This window comes from Staurois parvus, unplaced genomic scaffold (genome assembly GCF_062004578.1).
Source record: "Staurois parvus isolate SC_StPar_1 unplaced genomic scaffold, SC_StPar_1.0 ptg001068l, whole genome shotgun sequence".
Lineage (NCBI taxonomy): Eukaryota > Metazoa > Chordata > Amphibia > Anura > Ranidae > Staurois > Staurois parvus.
The window spans coordinates 428886-448659 of NW_028318864.1; the positions used below are offsets into that span (position 1 = coordinate 428886).

General features: G+C 42.8%; 1 protein-coding gene across 1 annotated transcript; it reads left to right on the forward strand.

Annotated features, from left to right (window-relative positions):
* Positions 1-280: 280 nt before the first annotated feature.
* LOC149440581 (serine/threonine-protein kinase SBK1-like) lies at positions 281-19329 on the forward strand. Its single transcript, XM_089658441.1, has 3 exons — positions 281-455; positions 726-928; positions 18988-19329. The coding sequence occupies exons 1-3, from the start codon at positions 281-283 to the stop codon at positions 19327-19329; spliced, it is 720 nt and encodes a 239-aa protein (XP_089514567.1).
* The last annotated feature ends 445 nt before the right edge of the window (positions 19330-19774 follow it).

The window sequence follows — 19774 nt, forward strand, 5'->3', positions numbered from 1 at the left end:
CATTACCATAGACTTATATAGGAAAGCAATATCCACTTGCTGTGAATAAAAGCTCATCAACATAAGCCCAACATGTATTTAATAAGAATTGTAAGCATATATCAGCTTTAAAATGTAAAATAACTGTCTTTAGTTACAATACTACCCCTCCCCCCACCTCTAATGAAGGTGACAATTAATAACAGTAACTGGGTGATATCCAGAGAGATGATTAATGCCACTTACTAATGATTAGTGCCAAATGAAACTCATTTGTATGTTTTGATGTTGTGATTCCAGAATGGCTTCTAGCATTGTAGAAGTAACCAAGAACACTGCAAGGAAACTTCTTGAGCTCATTGCCGAAACCTCAGAAAACCTGACGATGATGGAAGTCACAGACCACTTCCACCCCATCAAAGAGCTCGGGACAGGATCGTACGGAAAGGTTCTCTTGGCCAAACATCGGGGTTCAGGTAAATTTGTAGCCTAATTCATGTAAAGAGAATGATTTACAGAATCAGTTGTGCTTCTGAGTGCTTTTGAGCAGCATTTTTAAGTTTCTAAGTTTTCCAAGCCCCCCTTGCTTCCAGTTTTTGAGTGATGGTTATGGATCTTAATAAGTCAGAGCTTTTAGATTTACATAAACTTTTAACTAACTTTAGCAGGTTTTTAGCAAGCTTCATCATTTCTCTAATGTTGGGTTTATGATACTCATTGTCTTTTTATGTCTTTCTTTTTAACAGATGAGTTGGTGGCTATGAAACTGATGAATAAAGAGAAAACTCCAATGGACAACTTCCTAGTGGAATACGGAATGTCTCTTAGTCTCAGCGGCCATCCAAATATCATCGAAACCCATGAAATCGCTTTCCAAACCAGCAACGATTATGTCTTTGTCCAGAAGGTGGCACCAGCTGGAAACCTTCATTCAATAGTAAAGCTAAATGTAAGTTTGTATCAAAAATGTATTGATCTTTATAAAGTCACAATTTCTAGTTTTAGTTGCTTTTGAAGCATTTCTGAGTTTTAAAGGTTCCTTTCCCAGGGCAGTGAGTTGGTAGGATGTATAGTTGGCATACGCTTGTTGTTTAAGGTATGTGTATCACTCAAGATATGAAGCAAGGTTTAAAATGGAGTAAGATGGGTTAAGATGGATCTTGCACCATTAATGGCACCATTTTGTATGCCTGTGAGAGGTGTTCTGCTATGGACATTTTAAAATATGTCCACCTGCCATGGACAGCAAAAATGCCTCCAGAGAATCTAACCAGGAAAACAGTCATACATGTGATATAACAGAGTTCATGATGTCCATTGTGGAGCCTCATCAAGTTCTGCCTCATACAAGACTCATGTCCTAGGGGAAGGTAAGTCTAAATCTTAGGACTGCTGGCTTTTTCTGTAGCTGGTCACATGTTTGCTTATCTACTGTAATTGCTGATTTCAGGAATACTAACTCATAGCGTAGGAAAACCGTATATAATGAGCCACAGAAGCACCGATCTAATTGGACCACATGTCCACTTCTTTCCACCACAGTTCTCAAAAGCAATTTCACTATTCAAACATATACCATTCTAAAGCTATAACACCGATGTATGCTTACATGGTACCTACACTAATTACACATTCATTCTATTTGGCTTTAGTCTCCCAATGATTCCCCTGCCTAAGAAAATATTATATGGTCAAATTACGGGACCCTCTGCTCCAGGGCCACAGAGCAGCTAATGGCATGGTTATACTACATAGAAATTACATTGCACTTCTTCTCACCATTGATTTTATTGTTCTCCTTAAATGGCCTTAAAACTCATTTCTAGTTTTATTCTTTCATGTAGTAGGAGGGGGGCCTGTTTACAAAAACAAGCAATGTTCTCCCTCCCCAGGCTCTAGTGCTGTCCCATATTGTCTTTGCTCCAGATTCAGTCTTTTCCAGGATTTGACACCCAATGTTATGCAACATCTTCTGTGAGATGACAGAGAAATGATTCAGGGAGCCAAGCTCACCGCATCACATGAGCCCAGTTCTCTGCAGCAGCATTCAGGACCTGTTCTCTGCTGGAGGATAGATGAGGATGGGAAACACATGTGAATCATATGTCCGGCCCGGCCAGCAAGAATAAAGACAGATTTAAATAAAGCTCCTAAACATGTGTACTATATTAGAACAAATTGACATTTTTTTACATTTTGTTGGTTTTCTTTTCCTTTTTTTGTTCATTGTCAAGTGTATTGGAATGTGTGTTCTGCAATCCTTCTGTACAAGGCATATATGGTAAGTATAATATTGTCATAATAAATGAAGACTTTAATGACTCTATTGCAGTATGGACTGAGGAATCCTTGGATACATTGATGGAATGATGTTACATTACCGAGCCTGAGATCAGCAAGCCCCCCCCCCCCAGCTGCATAGTGTAGTAACTTTTACTAATCTGTGGTTACTCCTCCTGTGCACTGGGTGGTGCTCTTGTGCTTCTTCACCTCTGGTTTATTCAATATTGTATTATTATGTTTATACAGCAATATGACTATTACTAATACTACTATCACTTTATACTACTTTACTACTTCTGCTGCTATTACTCCCACATGTATGGAAAACCTCTATTTCTTTGATGTTCCAGTGTTCAGAGTTTGATTTTTCAGTTCTTTTTTTCCTATTAACATTATTTTGAAAACTTTACACTCTATTACCTAGCAGGAGAAATGAGGGGCTCCACTGATTGATACTTTCCAACTGTTCCCGATTTGGCAGGGCATGCCCATTTTTTAGTTTATTGTCCCATGACGGTTGTGTCTGGGCTGTGTCCTGGGATCACAGCATGAGGGTCTGATGGTTTCAGCAGTAACAGCATCAGTGTTGGCTTCTAGTCCTGTTCCTTGTTTGTCCACATTCCCAGCAGCAGCTGTGCCCACTGATCTCGCCCTTTACCAAGTCACAAATACCAGTGTATTGCATGCTGTGCCAGATGGCCCTTCTGGCCAAATTAGGAAAAGGATCTGATCTGGTGGACGCTCTTACTGACTTCATGGTTGTGTCCGTTTTATAAAACTTGGTTACAAGCTGAATGTTATCCACAATCTCATGCAAGGGAATTTTTTTCCCCCCAATATGCTGACCCAAGTTACCAGTCCAAACATCCAGGTTGTGAGCCACACATGCAGCTGCCAAGGCTGGTGCCACAGAGGGAGAACTTTCTTCCTAGATTATCCTAAGGAGGTCCTCTATCTTCCCATCCATTAGGGTTAAGATGAAGGTTTAGTCTGGATTTTCCTTTAACGCCCAAACCTTTCCCCAAGCATCGTATGTAGGAGCTGTATTTCTAACAGTCCTACATATGACAGCTTCCCATTGTCACAGGATTTTAGGAACCGCTGCTGTCACTGGGAATCCCCAGCCATGTGGGGGGGGGGCTCTGCATATGGGGACCACTTATTTTATAGGGGGTTTCCAGGTTTCAATAAGTATCTGCAGAACCGAACAACCACCAATCAGGGTTGTGGGGAAGAGACCCTTGTCCTCATTTATTATAGGGACAAAGTGCTTTGCTAAGGGTTCCCCCTGGCAAGCCACCCCTGAATGTTGAGGGCATGTGGCCTGAGGCTGAGATTTTTTTTCTTATTCCTTCCTCTGATTGAGGTCCTTCAAAGATTGATTCATATGAAAGACCCTCCCCTTTTTGGTCTAGCAATCATGCAGGTCGTTGCAAAAGCTCAATGAAAAATATTGTTTTCTGTGTGCCCTGTTCACACCACACCATCTGCACATGACATTAGCATCGTGGTGTGAACAGGACACACAGAACGCAATGGTTTTCTTTATACCCATGCAGGGACCTGAGAGGTGCATAAAAATATGTCAATGCACATGGTGTGAGCGAGCCCATAAGGTACACCCAAAGCAACACCGTATCGATGAAGTCTTCAATAAAGAGGTAATGAGGTAAGCATTAGGAATGCCATTCCCACAACCATATGGGGGAGACAAGAACCTACCAATGAAGGGTAGCCTGGGGAAAGAGACAAGAGGGAAGTGCACATATCTGTGCTCCCAATGACCACTGGCCCAACAGCCATCCGGTAAAAAAAACAAAACCTACATCACACTTTATTCCTGTTGGCAGTATACACAATCAGAACTGGAGGGGTGGGTGGGCTATTGTATGCTGTCTTGTATTTCCTGTTGAGAGTAGAACCATTCATCTCTGGTTGGACATTGAAGATGAGGATATACCCTGAAAACTTGTCCTGAAAATTGAATGTTAGTGCAAATAAAAAAAGTATCCAGGATAGTACTCAATTGTTCTTGTTAGCAGAAAACTAAAAAAAGAATTGTGTGGGTGGGCAAGACTTTAAGGCCTTAGATCACTTTTCACAGAGAAGCACAGGGGCAGCTGACAGGCATCATGAGGCCATACTGCTTCTTCCTGAATGTTTTGGGTTGTCTTGGACAGTTGAGGAAGTATTTGCAATGGTATTTTCAACTGCAAGCCTAATGTTGGACAGGCAGTTGCAGCACAGCTCTATTCACTTGAATAAGTCACGTTCAGTGACAGTACTGCCTACTGAATGTGATTTAGGGAGATAATTTTGGATGCTGAACCCCACTGAATCAATGGGTTTGGGCATTTTCAAAATGGAGGTCATTGGTGGTCAACTTCTTCTTTCTGGTTCCCTGTGCCGGCCCATTGATGTCCTGTTTTATAAAACATTCTTAAGTTAATTAATGTAATTATTTCTAAGAACACAATTACTAGTTCTTATAATATAGATGGACAGCATAAGAATAGCAATGTTAGGTGATCGGGCCCCATATTATTGTGGGAGGGTGTGACCTACTGTTGGGTCCATCCTTCTCAGCATAGTCTATTTGGTAGGGCGTCTCCCACTCCAGTACTGTATATGCATTTTGGTATGTAGTCAGTGGGGTCGCTGCATTGCTAGGTGTACTTTCACAATTCTAGTCATTTTGATTGTAGAAGGTTTGGCAAAACCTCAGGGGAACATCCCCTTCTCTTATTACTGCTTGGAGCCACCTTTGTGGGCCGAGGCCTGGTTATGTCCCCCTCCCCCCTCTTTTTGTACTTCTAATTTGCATTATTTATTGTAAACCCAGCTATCTGATTTTTTATTCTTTTTTTAATTTCTTGTTGATTTGTCTTTTGTCCGCAGTTATTTTTGTATCTTGTATTCTTTGTACTGTATTTTGTAATCTCTTAAATTCTGAACAATAAAATATTATGCAAAATAAAAGTCATATGCCTGAAGAAGGGGCCTTGCAGGGCTCAGAGACAACAATGTTGTTATGGTGTGATGTGATCATTTAATAAAATGTTTGGATGCTTTTTGGAGATCCTTCATGTGCTTCCGGCATATCTCTTGTCCTATTACACAAATTTTGCCAAACTGAAAAAAAGCCAATTGCGTCTGGTGATTGTGGGTTACATTTGGCTTCCATATCCACTTCCCTCAAAAGAACCGTACCTGTATATCCTCTGGTTGAATTTGGTATACTGGGGTCATGGCTGGAGCTCCAGTCATGACCCCATTATCTTTTTTTTTTCAGCCAGCAATGCTAAATAAAGTAAAAGTGATCCAAGTGGCTAATGAATCACTGGATTGCTTTTGCATGCAACTGAAGGGGGTCCCCCAATGCCTTCCTGGGCTCTCTCATGCCACCAAGGAGCCCCACACTGAAGTCGCTGGTTCTGCCTGCCAACCATAGAGATAACCAAAGACCAGAATATCCCCAATCATTTCTATGATCTAAGAAACTGGAAGCAGCAAGTATTTTGTCATTTCTGGTTTTGGTCTAATGTAAACAATCCATTACCGGCCTGTGAAAGCATCTGATAACACCGATCTCGGTCTGATCAAATGTTTTTAAGGGCATAGAAGAGATCTGGTGTCTAATGGACCCCATATGTCTCAGTAGAGAGGACCTGTCACTGCCCATGATATCACAAGGGATGTTGTTCATCCTTTGTGATGGCAATAAAAGCGATTTAAAAAAAATTAAAACAAAAAAGTGATAAAAAAAAATAAAACCATTCTTAACCACTTCAATACCAGAATCTTTCCCCCCTTTCCTGCCCAGGCCAATTTTCAGCTCTCAGTTCTGTCGCACTTTGAATGACAATTGCACTGCAACAATGTAGTCATAAGAAACTATTTTTTAGACAGATACAGCTTTCTTTTGGTAGTATTTAATCACCAACGTTTTTATTTTTTGCAAAACAAATGAAAAAAGACCGAACATTTTGAAAAATGTTTTTTTCTTCATTTCTGTTATAACCTTTTGCAAATTAGTGATCTTTCTCCTACACCGATGTTTGCTGATGAGGCTGCACTGATGGGTACTGATAGGCGGCACTGATGAGGAGGTACTGATGAGGAGGTACTGATGGGTACTGATTGGTGGCACTGATGAGAAGGTACTGATAGGCGGCACTGATGGGTACTGATAGGTGGCACTGATGAGGAGGTACTGATAGGCGGTACTGATGGGTACTGATAGGCGGCACTGATGAGGAGGTACTGATGGGTACTGATAGGCGGCACTGATGAGGAGGTACTGATGGGTACTGATAGGTGGCACTGATGAGGAGGTACTGATGGGTACTGATAGGTGGCACTGATTGGGCTGCACTAATAATCAGGCACTGATGATCAGTGTAATTATGTCCTGTCAAAATCGCTGGTAACTGGTTCTCCTCACACACTGACAGCGCGTGAGGAAAGGATTGCCGATAACCAGTAAAATTAGTTTACAATGTGATCAGCTGTGATTGGACACAGCTGATCACATGGTAAAGGCCACTGTGATTGGCCCTTTACCATGATTTGTGATGAGATCTATAGACACCCTCCCAGAACTGGATGATTCTGTTCCATCTTTTGGCTATAGCGCAGTTGGGAAGGGGTTAAAGCACCCCTGTGCTTGTGCACAAAGGTGAACGCATACAGAAGTCCCGCCCACATATATAAACAGTGTTCACACCGCACATGAGAGGTATCGCAGTGATCGTCAGAGAGAAAGCAATAATTCCAGCATAAAGCCTCCTGTGTGACTCTAAACTGGTGACCTGAAAAGGCTTTTAAAATGTTTCCTATGGAGATTATTAAGTAGTGCGGTTTGTCTCCATTCCATGAGTGCGCACAATTGTAAAGCGTGACAGATATCTAGTTACTCGGTGTAACACCATCCTTTACCACACAATTGACTATTATATCGGGTTTTGTGAATTAAAATTCATTAAAGTGTATTTTTTCCCCCTCAAAAAAATGTGTTTGAAAAACTGCTGCACAAATACTGTGTGACATAAAAATTGCAACACCCACCATTTTACTCTCTAGGGCCTCTGCTTAGAAATAATATATAATGTTTTGGGGTTCTAAACTTTTTTATAGAAAAAAAAACTCCTGATTTTTACATTTATGTGAGAAGTGTCCAGATAGGTTTGGGCAGCAAGTGGATATTCTGTATACTTGGAGATTTTGTGCAACTAAACCTCTGTTTTTATGCAAATTGTTGGAATAAGTCATTTGTTTTTGTGTTTTTTTGTTTGTTTATTTTCTGTCAAGCTGCTGAGTGCACTGGGGAATGGAGTTTGTGTTGTGCAAAGCTCTTCCATGTGCTCCTGGAAGATAGTTATAAATTGGGGTGGATGACATTTTTTGTTTGACTTTGAAGATGCCTTCAGCTGCCATTGGGCTTTGCTGGGCTTCCTCCATGTCCCTGTATCTTTGCAGGCAGCCTCTTCCTTTAGACACACCCGTCCTCAATTGATCCATTGTTATATATCCTCCAACATGGAGGAGCTCATAGACTGGAGTCTGGGCTATACAGAGGGGTCATGGCAAGGCTGCTGGGGAAATTTGTGGATGTTGTGAGACTAAAGCATTTGGTTGGACTGTTTGATGTTATTGGATTGCTGGTCAGTGTGCTGGAACTATGTTCTGTTGTCTATAAAACCCGTCCATGTGCCCCTTAGTCTAAAGTCTAGTTATAATTTGGGATGGATGCTGTTTTTGTTCAGCTTTGAGGAGCAGATTTGTGGTTTCTGCACAAGAGAAGCACCACTTTGGGGTTGGGAAGATTTGCTAATACTCTTGAAGATGTGTCCTCCCCTGTGTTTTGTTTTTTTTTTCTCTTTTTTTTTTTTTTTTTTTTTTTATATGCATTAATTATATTTTTATGTATTGTATTTGCAGTGTATCTTTTTAGAGGGTTGTATGTTTTAGTGGTCGGGTTCTGATCCAGCACAGGGCACTTTGTATTTTTGTTGACTGTTCATTGGATTGTTGGCACAGCTGCTTACAATAATGTTTCACATAGGAACACAGCATTATAACTGCACAAGGTGTGTTCTCTGCCTATGTCTTTGCTTAAAAAAATTCTCATCCTTTTGTAGAAATCTAGACAACAGAAAATGACCAAATGGTTTGAGTCTGACCTAATTTTGAGTAAAAATTATAATTCCTCCTCCTGGTAATGACTGCCTCTGCTGGAGGTCTATTCCAAGCATGAACTATTCTTTTGGTAAAATCCTCTTCTAAGGGCTCTTTCACACGGGTGTTTCTTATGGTGTTTTTTTTTTTTTTTTTTTCCCCCGTCTGTTTTATGGATGCAAATGGACACACCTGTATCTCTATGAAATAGTGTGTGTGGGGTTTGCGAACTCCACAGCTGCCAATACCTGCCCTGCACTACAACACCCAGCAGACCTACCCTCCCCCTCCCAAGTTCTTGTAATGCGTTGGGGTAATGTGGTGCATTTTTGATTTTGTATAACCGTCAGCAATATCAATTAATGTGCAAAAAATATGAAAACTGCACTAAATAAACCAATTCCCCAACATATATCTCATTAAAATGATAACCGTGTCCCAAATACCACACTGCCTGCTTGAAATTCCTCAAAAGAGAAATCTCAATTAATGGGCGGAGTCTGACTCCTGTGTATAATTATGGGGTCTCCAGCTGTTACAGCAAAATAACTTTACTACAGACCCCTTGATAAAATCTACCCCACAATGTCATTTTCCTGATTTATTTCACCACAATGTGACTTCTTACCGGATATACAAATATAATAATACATTTGAAGAATTACTGGGGATTAGTATTCCCTACACACAATCAAAGGAATAACTTCTTCTTCGTCAATCTTTAGTCCTCCTGCACACGGGATGTTTTTACAGCGGCTTTTTTTTTTTTTTTTTTTTTCCCCTTACAGGCAGTAAACTCCCCAGCATGATATCCTATGTGTCAATGCACACAGACTGGAATCCATGTTTTTGGCTGGAAAAAAACCCAGGACTAGTGTTTCTAGAGCACTTTAAATGTAAAAAACTATCTAACAGTGAAAACCGCACAAACCAGTGTTTTTGAGCAAAAAAAATACATTTTTTGGGGGGGGGTCAAAAAAACCTACTAAAGGCTGAAAAACTTGCAGCCCTTTTTTTTTTTTTTTTTTAACTTTACTTTATACAGATAACGTTACACCCCCCCCCCCCCATGTGCATGGAGCCCTAAATGTATACACTAGCAGAGTAAAACAACAAATCCCTGGATTGATCAACGGTTAGCAAAATATCCTATTTCAGTATTCGTTGCAGTTCCTCTAATGAAGGAAGGTGGGAGACTACTTCTGATATAACAAACTGAAACACACTTAAAGTTCGTCCTAAAACTCATACGTTTTCAGCAGAGCCATAAAGAGGAAAAAAACTATTGTCTACAAACAATACAACCCGATACGATAAATAAGCACCCAACTCCCTAAACATCATCCAATCTCAATGTTTCAACAAGATTTATACAATTCCGGAATAATGATCAGTTTACATCGCCGTGCGCAGTACCAGCACTACAGCTCCATAGAGACAGTTAAAGTTCCATTAATGAGTTTGGGATGGATAAGTTATGATACTTGGGCCACAATATCTCACCACTCCCAGGGATGGCGGTCTGGAGATCTTTGGATGGGACGGCAGGCAGGTACAAGTGGTGTTCCTCAGCAAGCAACAGTCTCTCCAGCCAGCAAAGAGTGTGTCCTTTTCAGTAATTGAAAGTGTTAACAAGAAAAATTAAGTGTGAGCAGCAAAAGTCTTTTTAGCAAGCAAGGGGTTTTTTTTTTCCAGCTAGCAAAAGTTCTCCTTTTTTAAGAAAGCAAAATAAGTGTGGTGTTTTCTTTTTTTTTTTTTTTTTCCCTGTGTAACTACTGTGGGGATCCGTTGTCTGTTGGGTCCCCCATAGTAAGTGTTGACTGTCTTTCAGTTTGGGCAGTCAGGATACATTGTTAGTCTGTACCTGTCCACTAGAGGCAGTCGTGTTCCATGAATGGAGATTTTGATTTTACTGTCAGGAAGACTTCTATGAAATGTAATTAATATTGCATGGAAGGTCTGTCATGATGAAACATGCTTTCTGCCTGAGTACTGTTGTTGTTGGAGTGCTAAGAAGCAGTTGAACACAGCAGTCTAATCATGGCTTCCCTGCTTTTCACAGGTAAATTGGTGCTGTCTGCTCTCCACTCTAAACTGCAACCTCAACAACGCATAGACTCCGGCTATCTCCGAACAAATAATATATATATTTGTGTCTGATTAGTTCTCACCTCTTGTTGCACTTTTTATGACCGTGGCCTGTGTCTGGTTTGTGTTTTTTAGAAATATCCCCCCCAATTCATGTGATCCTTATCAGTTCCTAATTGGGACGGACAAGAGTGCTCATTTGACCATCTCCCTATAAATTTAGATCAGCTCATGGGGGGAGGTCACAGATCGGGGGTACAGTCACAGATGGGGTGCTGGTTTAACCACTTACCTACCGGGCACTTATACCCCCTTCTTTACTAGGCCAATTTTCAGCCTTCAGCGCTGTCGCTCTTTGACAATTGCGCAGTCATGCAGGATTGTAACCATATGAAATTTTTTTTTTCTCTCACAAATAGAGCTTTCTTTTGGTGGTATTGAATCGCTGCTGGGCACTTTACTTCTTGCGCTATAAACAAAAAAAGTGGAAAAAATTGAGAAAAAATTTCCTTTTTCTATTATAACATTTTTCAAACAGGTGATTTTTTTTTTTTTTTTTTTTCTTCACTGATGTGCTTTGATTAGGCGGCACTGACTGGCACAACCGTTGGACACTGACTGCCAGCACTGCATTGATGGGCACAGGTGGTTGGCACTTCTTGGAACAGGTGGGGGCACTGGTGGGTGGCGGCACTGGTGGGTAGCACTGCTGGGCACAGGTGGGCACTGATCATCAGTGCCCTGATTCGTGCCGATCCCCGCTCTGACAACTGCTGGTTCTTGGCAGTACTTTCCTCGCGCTCTGACAGCATGAGGAAAGTGCAGCCGAGAACCAGGAATTGCATTTCCTGGTGATCAGCGTGTCATTGGATACGGCTGATCATGTGGTAAAAGGCCGTTGTGATTGGCCTATACCACATCACGTGATTAGCTGTGTTTGTAGGACACAGCAATCATGGAGATCGCCGGGGGCGTGCAGGAGAGCGCGTTCTGGGAGGATGTCATATGACGCCCTCCCAGAACTGGCCGGCCGCAGTGTAGCCATCAGTCGGCTATCTGCTGTTGGCAAGAAGTTAATGGAGTGCTAAGAAGCAGTTTAACTCAAGCAGCAGGAAGATACAACAAGAAACTCTACTGCATGCTGGACAGACTGCGAGCAAACACCCCGGGAAACATCTTCTACAAGTCCCACTCCATGAACCCTTTTTTTTTTTTTTGTCCCCTCCAACTTAAAAGAAACCATGTTTCCTTTCAGTTTCTTAAAAGATACAAAGTATCCTTTTAGCTCTGGGGAAACTGACAGCTAATGTTGTGAGCTATAGTGAAGAGGCAATTGCTTTTAAAAATCAGCATTGACATACACTTCGTATTGTGAAAAAAAAATTTGTAAACCAAGGCATGATTTTCAATCGTAAACCGAAAATTACATTAACAGAGGCATTTGGAAACCGAGATGTTGTGGTTGTCAGCGCTTTACAATATAACGGGAGACAATACAATTCAATACAAGAGGGTTAGGAGGGCCCTGCCGCTTGGCGTTTACAATATAAGAGGTATGTGAAAGACCAGGATGTACTAGGCCAGTGGTCGGCAAGCCGCGGCTCTTGTGTGCCGGGCGCCCACTCCCCTCCCTCCTCTCGGGCGGCAGGGACTCTGCAGCGTGATCCAAAAAAAAAAACAGCCAGGGCAGCGCGCTCAAATGCAATGATTGGCCAGTCTTGCTGCCACTCACATCCTGATAGCCAGTGATTGGCTGTCAGGATGTGTGTAGGCGGGGCAGCGTGACGAACGTGAGAGGAGCTAGGCTCCTCTCACAGTCCACCCTGAAGACCGGAACGGCGCGGGAACACGGCGAGAGGAACGCGCGGAGCAAAGGTAAGTGAATTGACACAGGGGGGACTTGGCTTACTACTTGCTACTTACTTACTACTACTATATGGGGGGATGAATTACTATATGGGGGGATGAATTACTATATGGGGGGATGAATTACTATATGGGGGATGAGTCTTTGCCGGGACCTGGCAGGTAATCGCCCACAATCGGTGCCGCGGGCAAGGCAATGGCGTGCGCCCCCTACCATGTAAACAGGATGAAGTTTATAAATGTGATCCGTCCTACAGGGGCCACTTTGCAGCAGTAAATGTACTGTGGGTGGTCCCCTTGTGGTTAAACTGTGGCAATTTTTAGTTTGGTTTGAAAGCACAATGTGGGGGGGGGGGGGGGTTAATGCAATCAGGTCCCAAATTCCACTATTCCCATTTGTCATATTTAGTACATGTGGGGTTCTGTTTTCTCTTCCACTATATTGTTACAATGACAAGCTTACATAACATTGACTAGAAAGTTGGCAACTCTGACCAGCAACTCAATACAATGGCTGTAGCTAGAGGCCAACTCCAGCCAATCCCATTTATTTTCTTGATTTATGAATGAGTTATAACTTCTGTCAGGTTTTTATTACCACCTGGGTCCTTATTGGGAAGATCCGCTAGTGACCCAATACTGGGACACACATGGCAATAAACACCTGACAAAGATATGAGTCTGAGTGCTCCAACTATCTTGTCCTATGACCTGTATATTGCAAAACCTGCCTTTTTATTTCTATCCATGGCTTGCTAGTCTGGCTAGAACTTTCTGTGGCAGATTTTATTTTTGTTGTGTTTTTTTTTTTTTTTTTCCCCAAACCAGGGTGCTGGGTTCTTCAGCGGAGACTTGGAAAATTGCCCCAAATTCCCCAATGACAGTAAGTGGATCAGTCCTGCCTTTTTGTTACACAAACCACAAGTTTGTATTGTGCAGCATTACAACCTTGGGTTCTGTGGGGTCCAGCCGCTGACATCCCAACAACAGATGATGTAATTGGTTGAAAAGGAGGACATCAGTCACCTGAATCCTTGTTTGCCCCTCTCCATCAGCACTGGGGTCACTTTAGCTGAGTGAGGGAGAATGTTGGGACATGTTGGTAGCAATGTGCAAAGGTGCAATAGCTATGAAAGAACAAACCACTTTTAATGTTGGGGGTCCTACTTGTGTGGATGTTACTGCGTTACGTAAAATGATTTGTTTAGTTCTTACATTTTATCATGGGGTGCCTCCCAGATTGTGTGGAATTGTAAAGGGCACGTTGACTAAGAAAAGGTTGAGAAACACTCATCTATGGTGTATGCATAGCAAGACCAGTATAGGTCCATGATGAGGGACCCCTTGTATTTCCCTGTTACTATATCATGCTAGAATGCAGTTTTCATTGTCCAGTTATACCTGACTCTGGTATATTTCCTATTGTGAATTGATATTGGTCACCTTTTTAGTCCCCAAAGCTTTGTTTATGTACCTGATCTTCAATCTTTTTTATTAAAGTTTTTTTGCTGTACAATTTTAAACCTAATAAAGGTTTTCATTCTTCCCCCACTTGTGCCTCTTAAAGAGGCTTTGCTGACCACACACATGAAGTGAGGGGAGATCGGACGTCAGAAATGGCAATAAAAAGTTAAAAGATGTTCTAACCTTCCCTTGTTTTTTTTTTTTTTTTATCCAAATTCTTTGGTTGGATTTGTGCTTTAAGTCGCTTATCTTTAGTAAATTTACTTTATTACAGCAAAGTAAAACCAGGGACTTCCTAGGATGGCATGTAGGGATAGAAAAAGTCAAAACCCAGCTATGAAAGATACTTTCAAATGGTTTAGTCACATCATGCAAAAGTGTAAAGGATTCACACATTATGATCAATACAGAAACTTATGTATGATGTAACTAATACATTTTTGATAACAAGTTTGTTTTGCTCGCAACATGTCAGGGGACTCACCCAGCTGACGCCACTGTACGCCAGGGAGCCATAGACCACCAGGGAGGTTGATAGGCTCTCATTCATTTTTGCATGTGAGTTTTATACCTTCTTATGAAATTTTTCAATAAAGACGTACTTCACCATCAATACTATTTTGCTTTGTGACTCGTTTATTTGCGAGTCATGAAAGTTGAACCGCCATAGGAGGAGTATATACCGTGAGGTTGGACGCCGTTGGACCTACCGGTGAGCTGGATGTGACCCCAGAGCGTGTGCTGACGTCCCCTGAGTGCTTATCCTAGTAACCGGATGCTGTCCGCAGTGTGAACCTGGCTCCTCCTTCCATTGATGACACACCTGAGTATATACATACAACGCTCAGTTTGTATGCCCTAGTGGTAAGCGCATAATTTTGTTGGTATCTTCAGGATTGCACGCTCATGTTATGCTGTTATGAACATTTTTTCCTACAAGTCTACATGGTTTAATTACCATACTGGGAACTTGGACAAGCTATTAGCATCATCATTTTGTTCCTACAGAACCATTGGGAACAGTGTTTTCTTTATAGCATCTGTTTAGCGCTGCATACCTTGTTTGTATGTTTTTTTTTAATATTTTTATATCCCTGGCTGCCATCCTAGGAAGTCCCCGATTGTTACCTTGTTGTAGACATTTGTTGGTTTGGAATGATGGCACTCTCGGTCCTTTGCCCAGTGCCATTCTACATCACTCCTTTCTCTCTTTGGAATCTATAAAATAATTTTACTTCTTGTATTTATCGCTAACATCACAGTAAAGGGTTTGTCAATAGAATCAGTTTTCTATTGTATATTGACAGTTGAATTTGACTGACTTCAGGTGGGTTTTGCTTTACCATAGACTTATATAGGAAAGCAATATCCACTTGCTGTGAATAAAAGCTCATCAACATAAGCCCAACATGTATTTAATTATAATTCTACGCATATAGCAGTTTTGAAACGTAAAATAACTCTTAGTTACAATACAATTTTTTTTATTTAATTCCATAATGGCTTCTAACATTGTAGAAGTAACAAAACACTGCAAAGAACCTTCTTGAGGTCATCACCGAAAGCTCTAAAAACCTGAGGATGATGGAGGTGACAGACCATTTCCACCCCATTAAAGAGCTTTGGACAGGGTTTTATGGAAAGGTTCTCTTGGCCAAACATCGGGGTTCAGGTAAATTTGTAGCCTAATTCATGTAAAGAGAATGATTTACAGAATCAGTTGTGCTTCTGAATGAGTGGAAATAAACTATGGAAAAGAGTAACTAGCAGGTAAAGGTTCTTCGGTTGCATGGTGCAACAAGGGGAATCATACTGTAGATATTGCATCACCAGAGGAGGGGAGACTATAATGAGCAAGTCTGCCATAATATACAAGTCTGATATTTACATATTCTAGTTAATGCTCTGGGTTCCCTCTGCAGATTTAGTTCTATTTACAGCTCAGATGTCTAAAGGATCTTTACTTCTAAACTGAGATATGAGTGTGACATCCAAGATCTAAGAATCAACAGAATGCTTCGGCTGAAGAACATTTCCAAAGCTTTAAGCAGTATTTTTTAAAGTTCTCCAAGCAACCCTCACTTACTGTTTTTGAGTGATTATGAATCCTAATCAGTGCTTTAGATTTATACCAGATTTTAACTTCAGTAGGTTTTTGGTGAGTTTCATTATTTCTCTGTTGGGTTTATGATACTCATTGTCTGTCTGGCTTTTTCTTTTCAACAGATAAGTTGGTGGCTTTGAAACTGATGAGCAGAGACAACTCCAATGGACAACCTCCTAATGGAATATAGAATGTCTTAGTCTCAGCGGTCATCCAAACATCATCACGACCCATGAAATTGCTTTCCATACCAGCAGCAACTATGTATTTGCCCAAGAGGTGGCACCAGCTGGAAGCCTTCAGTCACTGGTAAAGCCAAATGCAAGTTTCTATCAATCTTTAAAGCAACTAAAAGCAGAAATTGTGACTTTTTAAAGCATTTCTGAGTTTTAAAGATTCCTTTCCCAGGGCAGTGAGTTGGTAGGATGTATAATGAGCATATGCTTGTTGTTTTTAGGTATGTGTCTCACTCAAGTTATGAAGCAAGGTTTAAAATGGAGTAAGATGGATCTTGCACCATTTTGCATGGTCACAGGTTTCCTTTTATCCTAGTCCTTGTGTATTCAGCTAATGTATGTTTCCCTGTACAAGAGGTAAATGGGTTCAATATGTTGGGTAACCTTGTGCTATTTGTGTCTAGTTATTATATATATGTCATATGCCTTCATCCGCTACAAATCTGCCTTCCACACCTACACTTCCTCCCTCCATGCTGCCAAACAGGCCTACTTCTTGACCCTCATCAAGGCCCTCTCCTCCAATCCTCGCCGACTCTTCTCTGCCTTCAACTCTCTACTCTCTCCACCCCCACCTCCACCCAGCACCTCACTCACTGCCCTTGAGATTGCCAATCACTTCAAAAACAAAATTGACACAATTCGCAAGGACATTGCCGCAACTCACACACCCTCTCAACCCGTCCCCTCTCACACAGCTACCCCCTTATCCCCCCTCCCCCTCGACATAACCCGCAGGGACTTTGTCGCTGCTCAAACTCTCTCCAACCCCCTTCACCCTCACTCAGCTACCCCCTCATCACCCCTCTCCCACAGCCCCACCACTGCTCTGACCTCCTCTTCCACCCCACCCTACATTCCTCATACTGAAGCTCCCCCAACACTCCACACCTTTGACCTTACTACCATCGAGGAAGTCTCCAAGATCCTCTCTGATGCCCGCCTCACCACCTGCCCCCTCGACCCTATCCCCTCAACTCCTACGACCTTCCTCCTCCTCCATTTTACGCTCCCTCACCCACATCTTCAATCTCTCCCTCTCCTCAGGCACTTTCCCCTCCCCTCTGAAACATGCACACATCACCCTCATACTTAAAAAGCCCTCCCTGGACCCCAATGACCCGAACAACCTCAGACCCGTCTCCCTGCTCCCATTTACATCTAAACTCCTCGAGCGCCTCGTCTACACCCGCCTATGCTCTCACCTCAACGACAACAACCTCCTCGATCCCCTACAGTCCGGCTTCCGTCCCCTACACTCCACCAAAACTGCCTTACTCAAACTCTCCAACGACCTGCTAACCGCCAAAACTAATGGCCACTATTAAGTGCTCCTACTCCTTGACCTCTCTGCGGCCTTCGACACAGTCGACCACCCCCTCCTCCTCAAAAAACTACACTACCTCGGCCTCAGAGATTCTGCTCTCTCCTGGCTCTCATCCTACCTGTCACAACGCTCCTTCAGTGTTACCTATAATGCTACCACCTCCCCCTCACTCCCCCTCTCTGTTGGGGTCCCTCAAGGCTCTGTCCTCGGGCCCCTTCTCTTCTCCATCTATACCTCCTCCCTTGGCCAACTCATACACTCTCACGGCTTCAACTACCATCTCTATGCCGACGACACACAAATCTATCTCTCAACCCCCCACCTCACCCCCTTGGTCTCAGCCCGAATCACACACCTACTGAGCGACATATCAGACTGGATGTCGCTCCACTTCCTTAAATTGAACCTCTCCAAAACCGAGTTTCTTGTCTTCCCCCCAGCCCGGACACCACCCCCCATTGATTTCTCCGTCACATCCAACAACGCTACCATCAAACCCGCCCTGCAGGCCAGAGTACTGGGTGTCATTCTGGACTCCAACCTATCCTTCCAGCCCCAAGTCCAATCTTTAACAAACTCGTGCAGACTCCACCTCCGCAACATCGCCAAAATCCGCACGTTCCTAACCCCAGAAACCACTAAACAGCTCATCCACTCCCTCATCATATCACGACTCGACTACTGCAACTCCCTCCTCACTGGCCTGCCTCGCCGCTGGCTATCCCCTCTTCAGTCCATCCTGAACACGGCTGACAGACTCATTCACCTTTCCAACCACTCTGTCTCCGCCACCCCCCTCTGCCAATCCCTCCACTGGCTTCCGATTGCGCAACGGATCAAATTCAAAATCCTAACGCTGACGTACAAAGCTGTCCACCATACTGCCCCGAACTACATCACTGACCTAATATCCAAGTACCGCCCAGCACGCACACTCCGCTCCTCACAAGACCTCCTTCTCTCTAGTTCCCTGGTCTCCTCCTCCCATGCCCGCCTCCAGGACTTCTCCAGGGTGTCACCCATCCTCTGGAACTCCCTGCCCCAACCCATCAGATTATCACCTACTCTCCTCTCCTTTAGGCGCACCCTGAAAACCCATCTCTTCAGGGAAGCCTACCCCACCCCCTGCTAACTTGCCAACCTCCTCCACTCTTCCTACCACTTTATCCCCCACAGCTATCTCCTCCTGTGCCACCACCCCCTCCCTCCTAGATTGTAAGCTCGAAAGAGCAGGGCCCTTGATCCCCTCATGTTTTGCATTATATTGGTATTGTTCTGTCACATGTTCTGTCTCCCTTTGTAATGTACAGCGCTGAGCGAACTATTGGCGCTTTATAAATACTGTATAATAATAATTATATATATATATATATATATATATATATATATATATATAAAAATTGTGTTTTTTTATTTACAGGTTGGTTTTAAATGAAGATGTTGTGAAGCGCCTTGTTCCACAGGTAGCGATTGCATTGGACTTTATGCACAGCAGAGGAATGGTCCATCGGGACATTAAACTGGACAATATTCTGCTCATGGACATTGAATGTAATGAGGTCAAAGTAGCAGATTTTGGACTGACCAAGGCTCTGAGGCACTCAAGCACCACCTATGTTCTGTTTCATACCATCACTGCTCCAGAACTGTGCAGCCTAAAAGAAGGGATCAATTGCTGCTGCAATCGAGCATTGATGTGTGGGCCTTTGGAGTCCTGTTGTACACAATTACAACCAGCTCATTGCCCTGGAAAGAAGCAGAGGGTCTTGACCACACGTATCGGGAGTTTGCTTGGTGGCAAATGAAGAAAGATCTAACATTGGCACCAGGAAAGTGGCTTCAATTCTCCATTGCAGCCAAGCAGATGTTCTGGGACTTGTTGGCCCTCAATTCCTCTGAGAGGTGTTCTGCTATGGACATTTTAAAATATGTCCACCTGCCATGGAAATCAGAAATGCCTCCAGAGAATCTAACCAGGAATACGGTCATACATGTGACATAACAGAGTGCATGATGTCCATTGTGGAGCCTCAAGTGCTGACTCATGTCGACATCATGTCTCAGACTAGATGTTGCTCCATTTCCTCAAGCTTAACCTCTCCAAAAACGAACTCCTCGTCTTTCCCCCTGCCCACACCCCCCCCCCCCATCCTATCCATCACCACCACCAACACCACTATCATTCCTCCTTGGCGTTATTCTTGACTCGACCCTCTCCTTCCTGCCTCATGTCAAATCACTTACAAACAC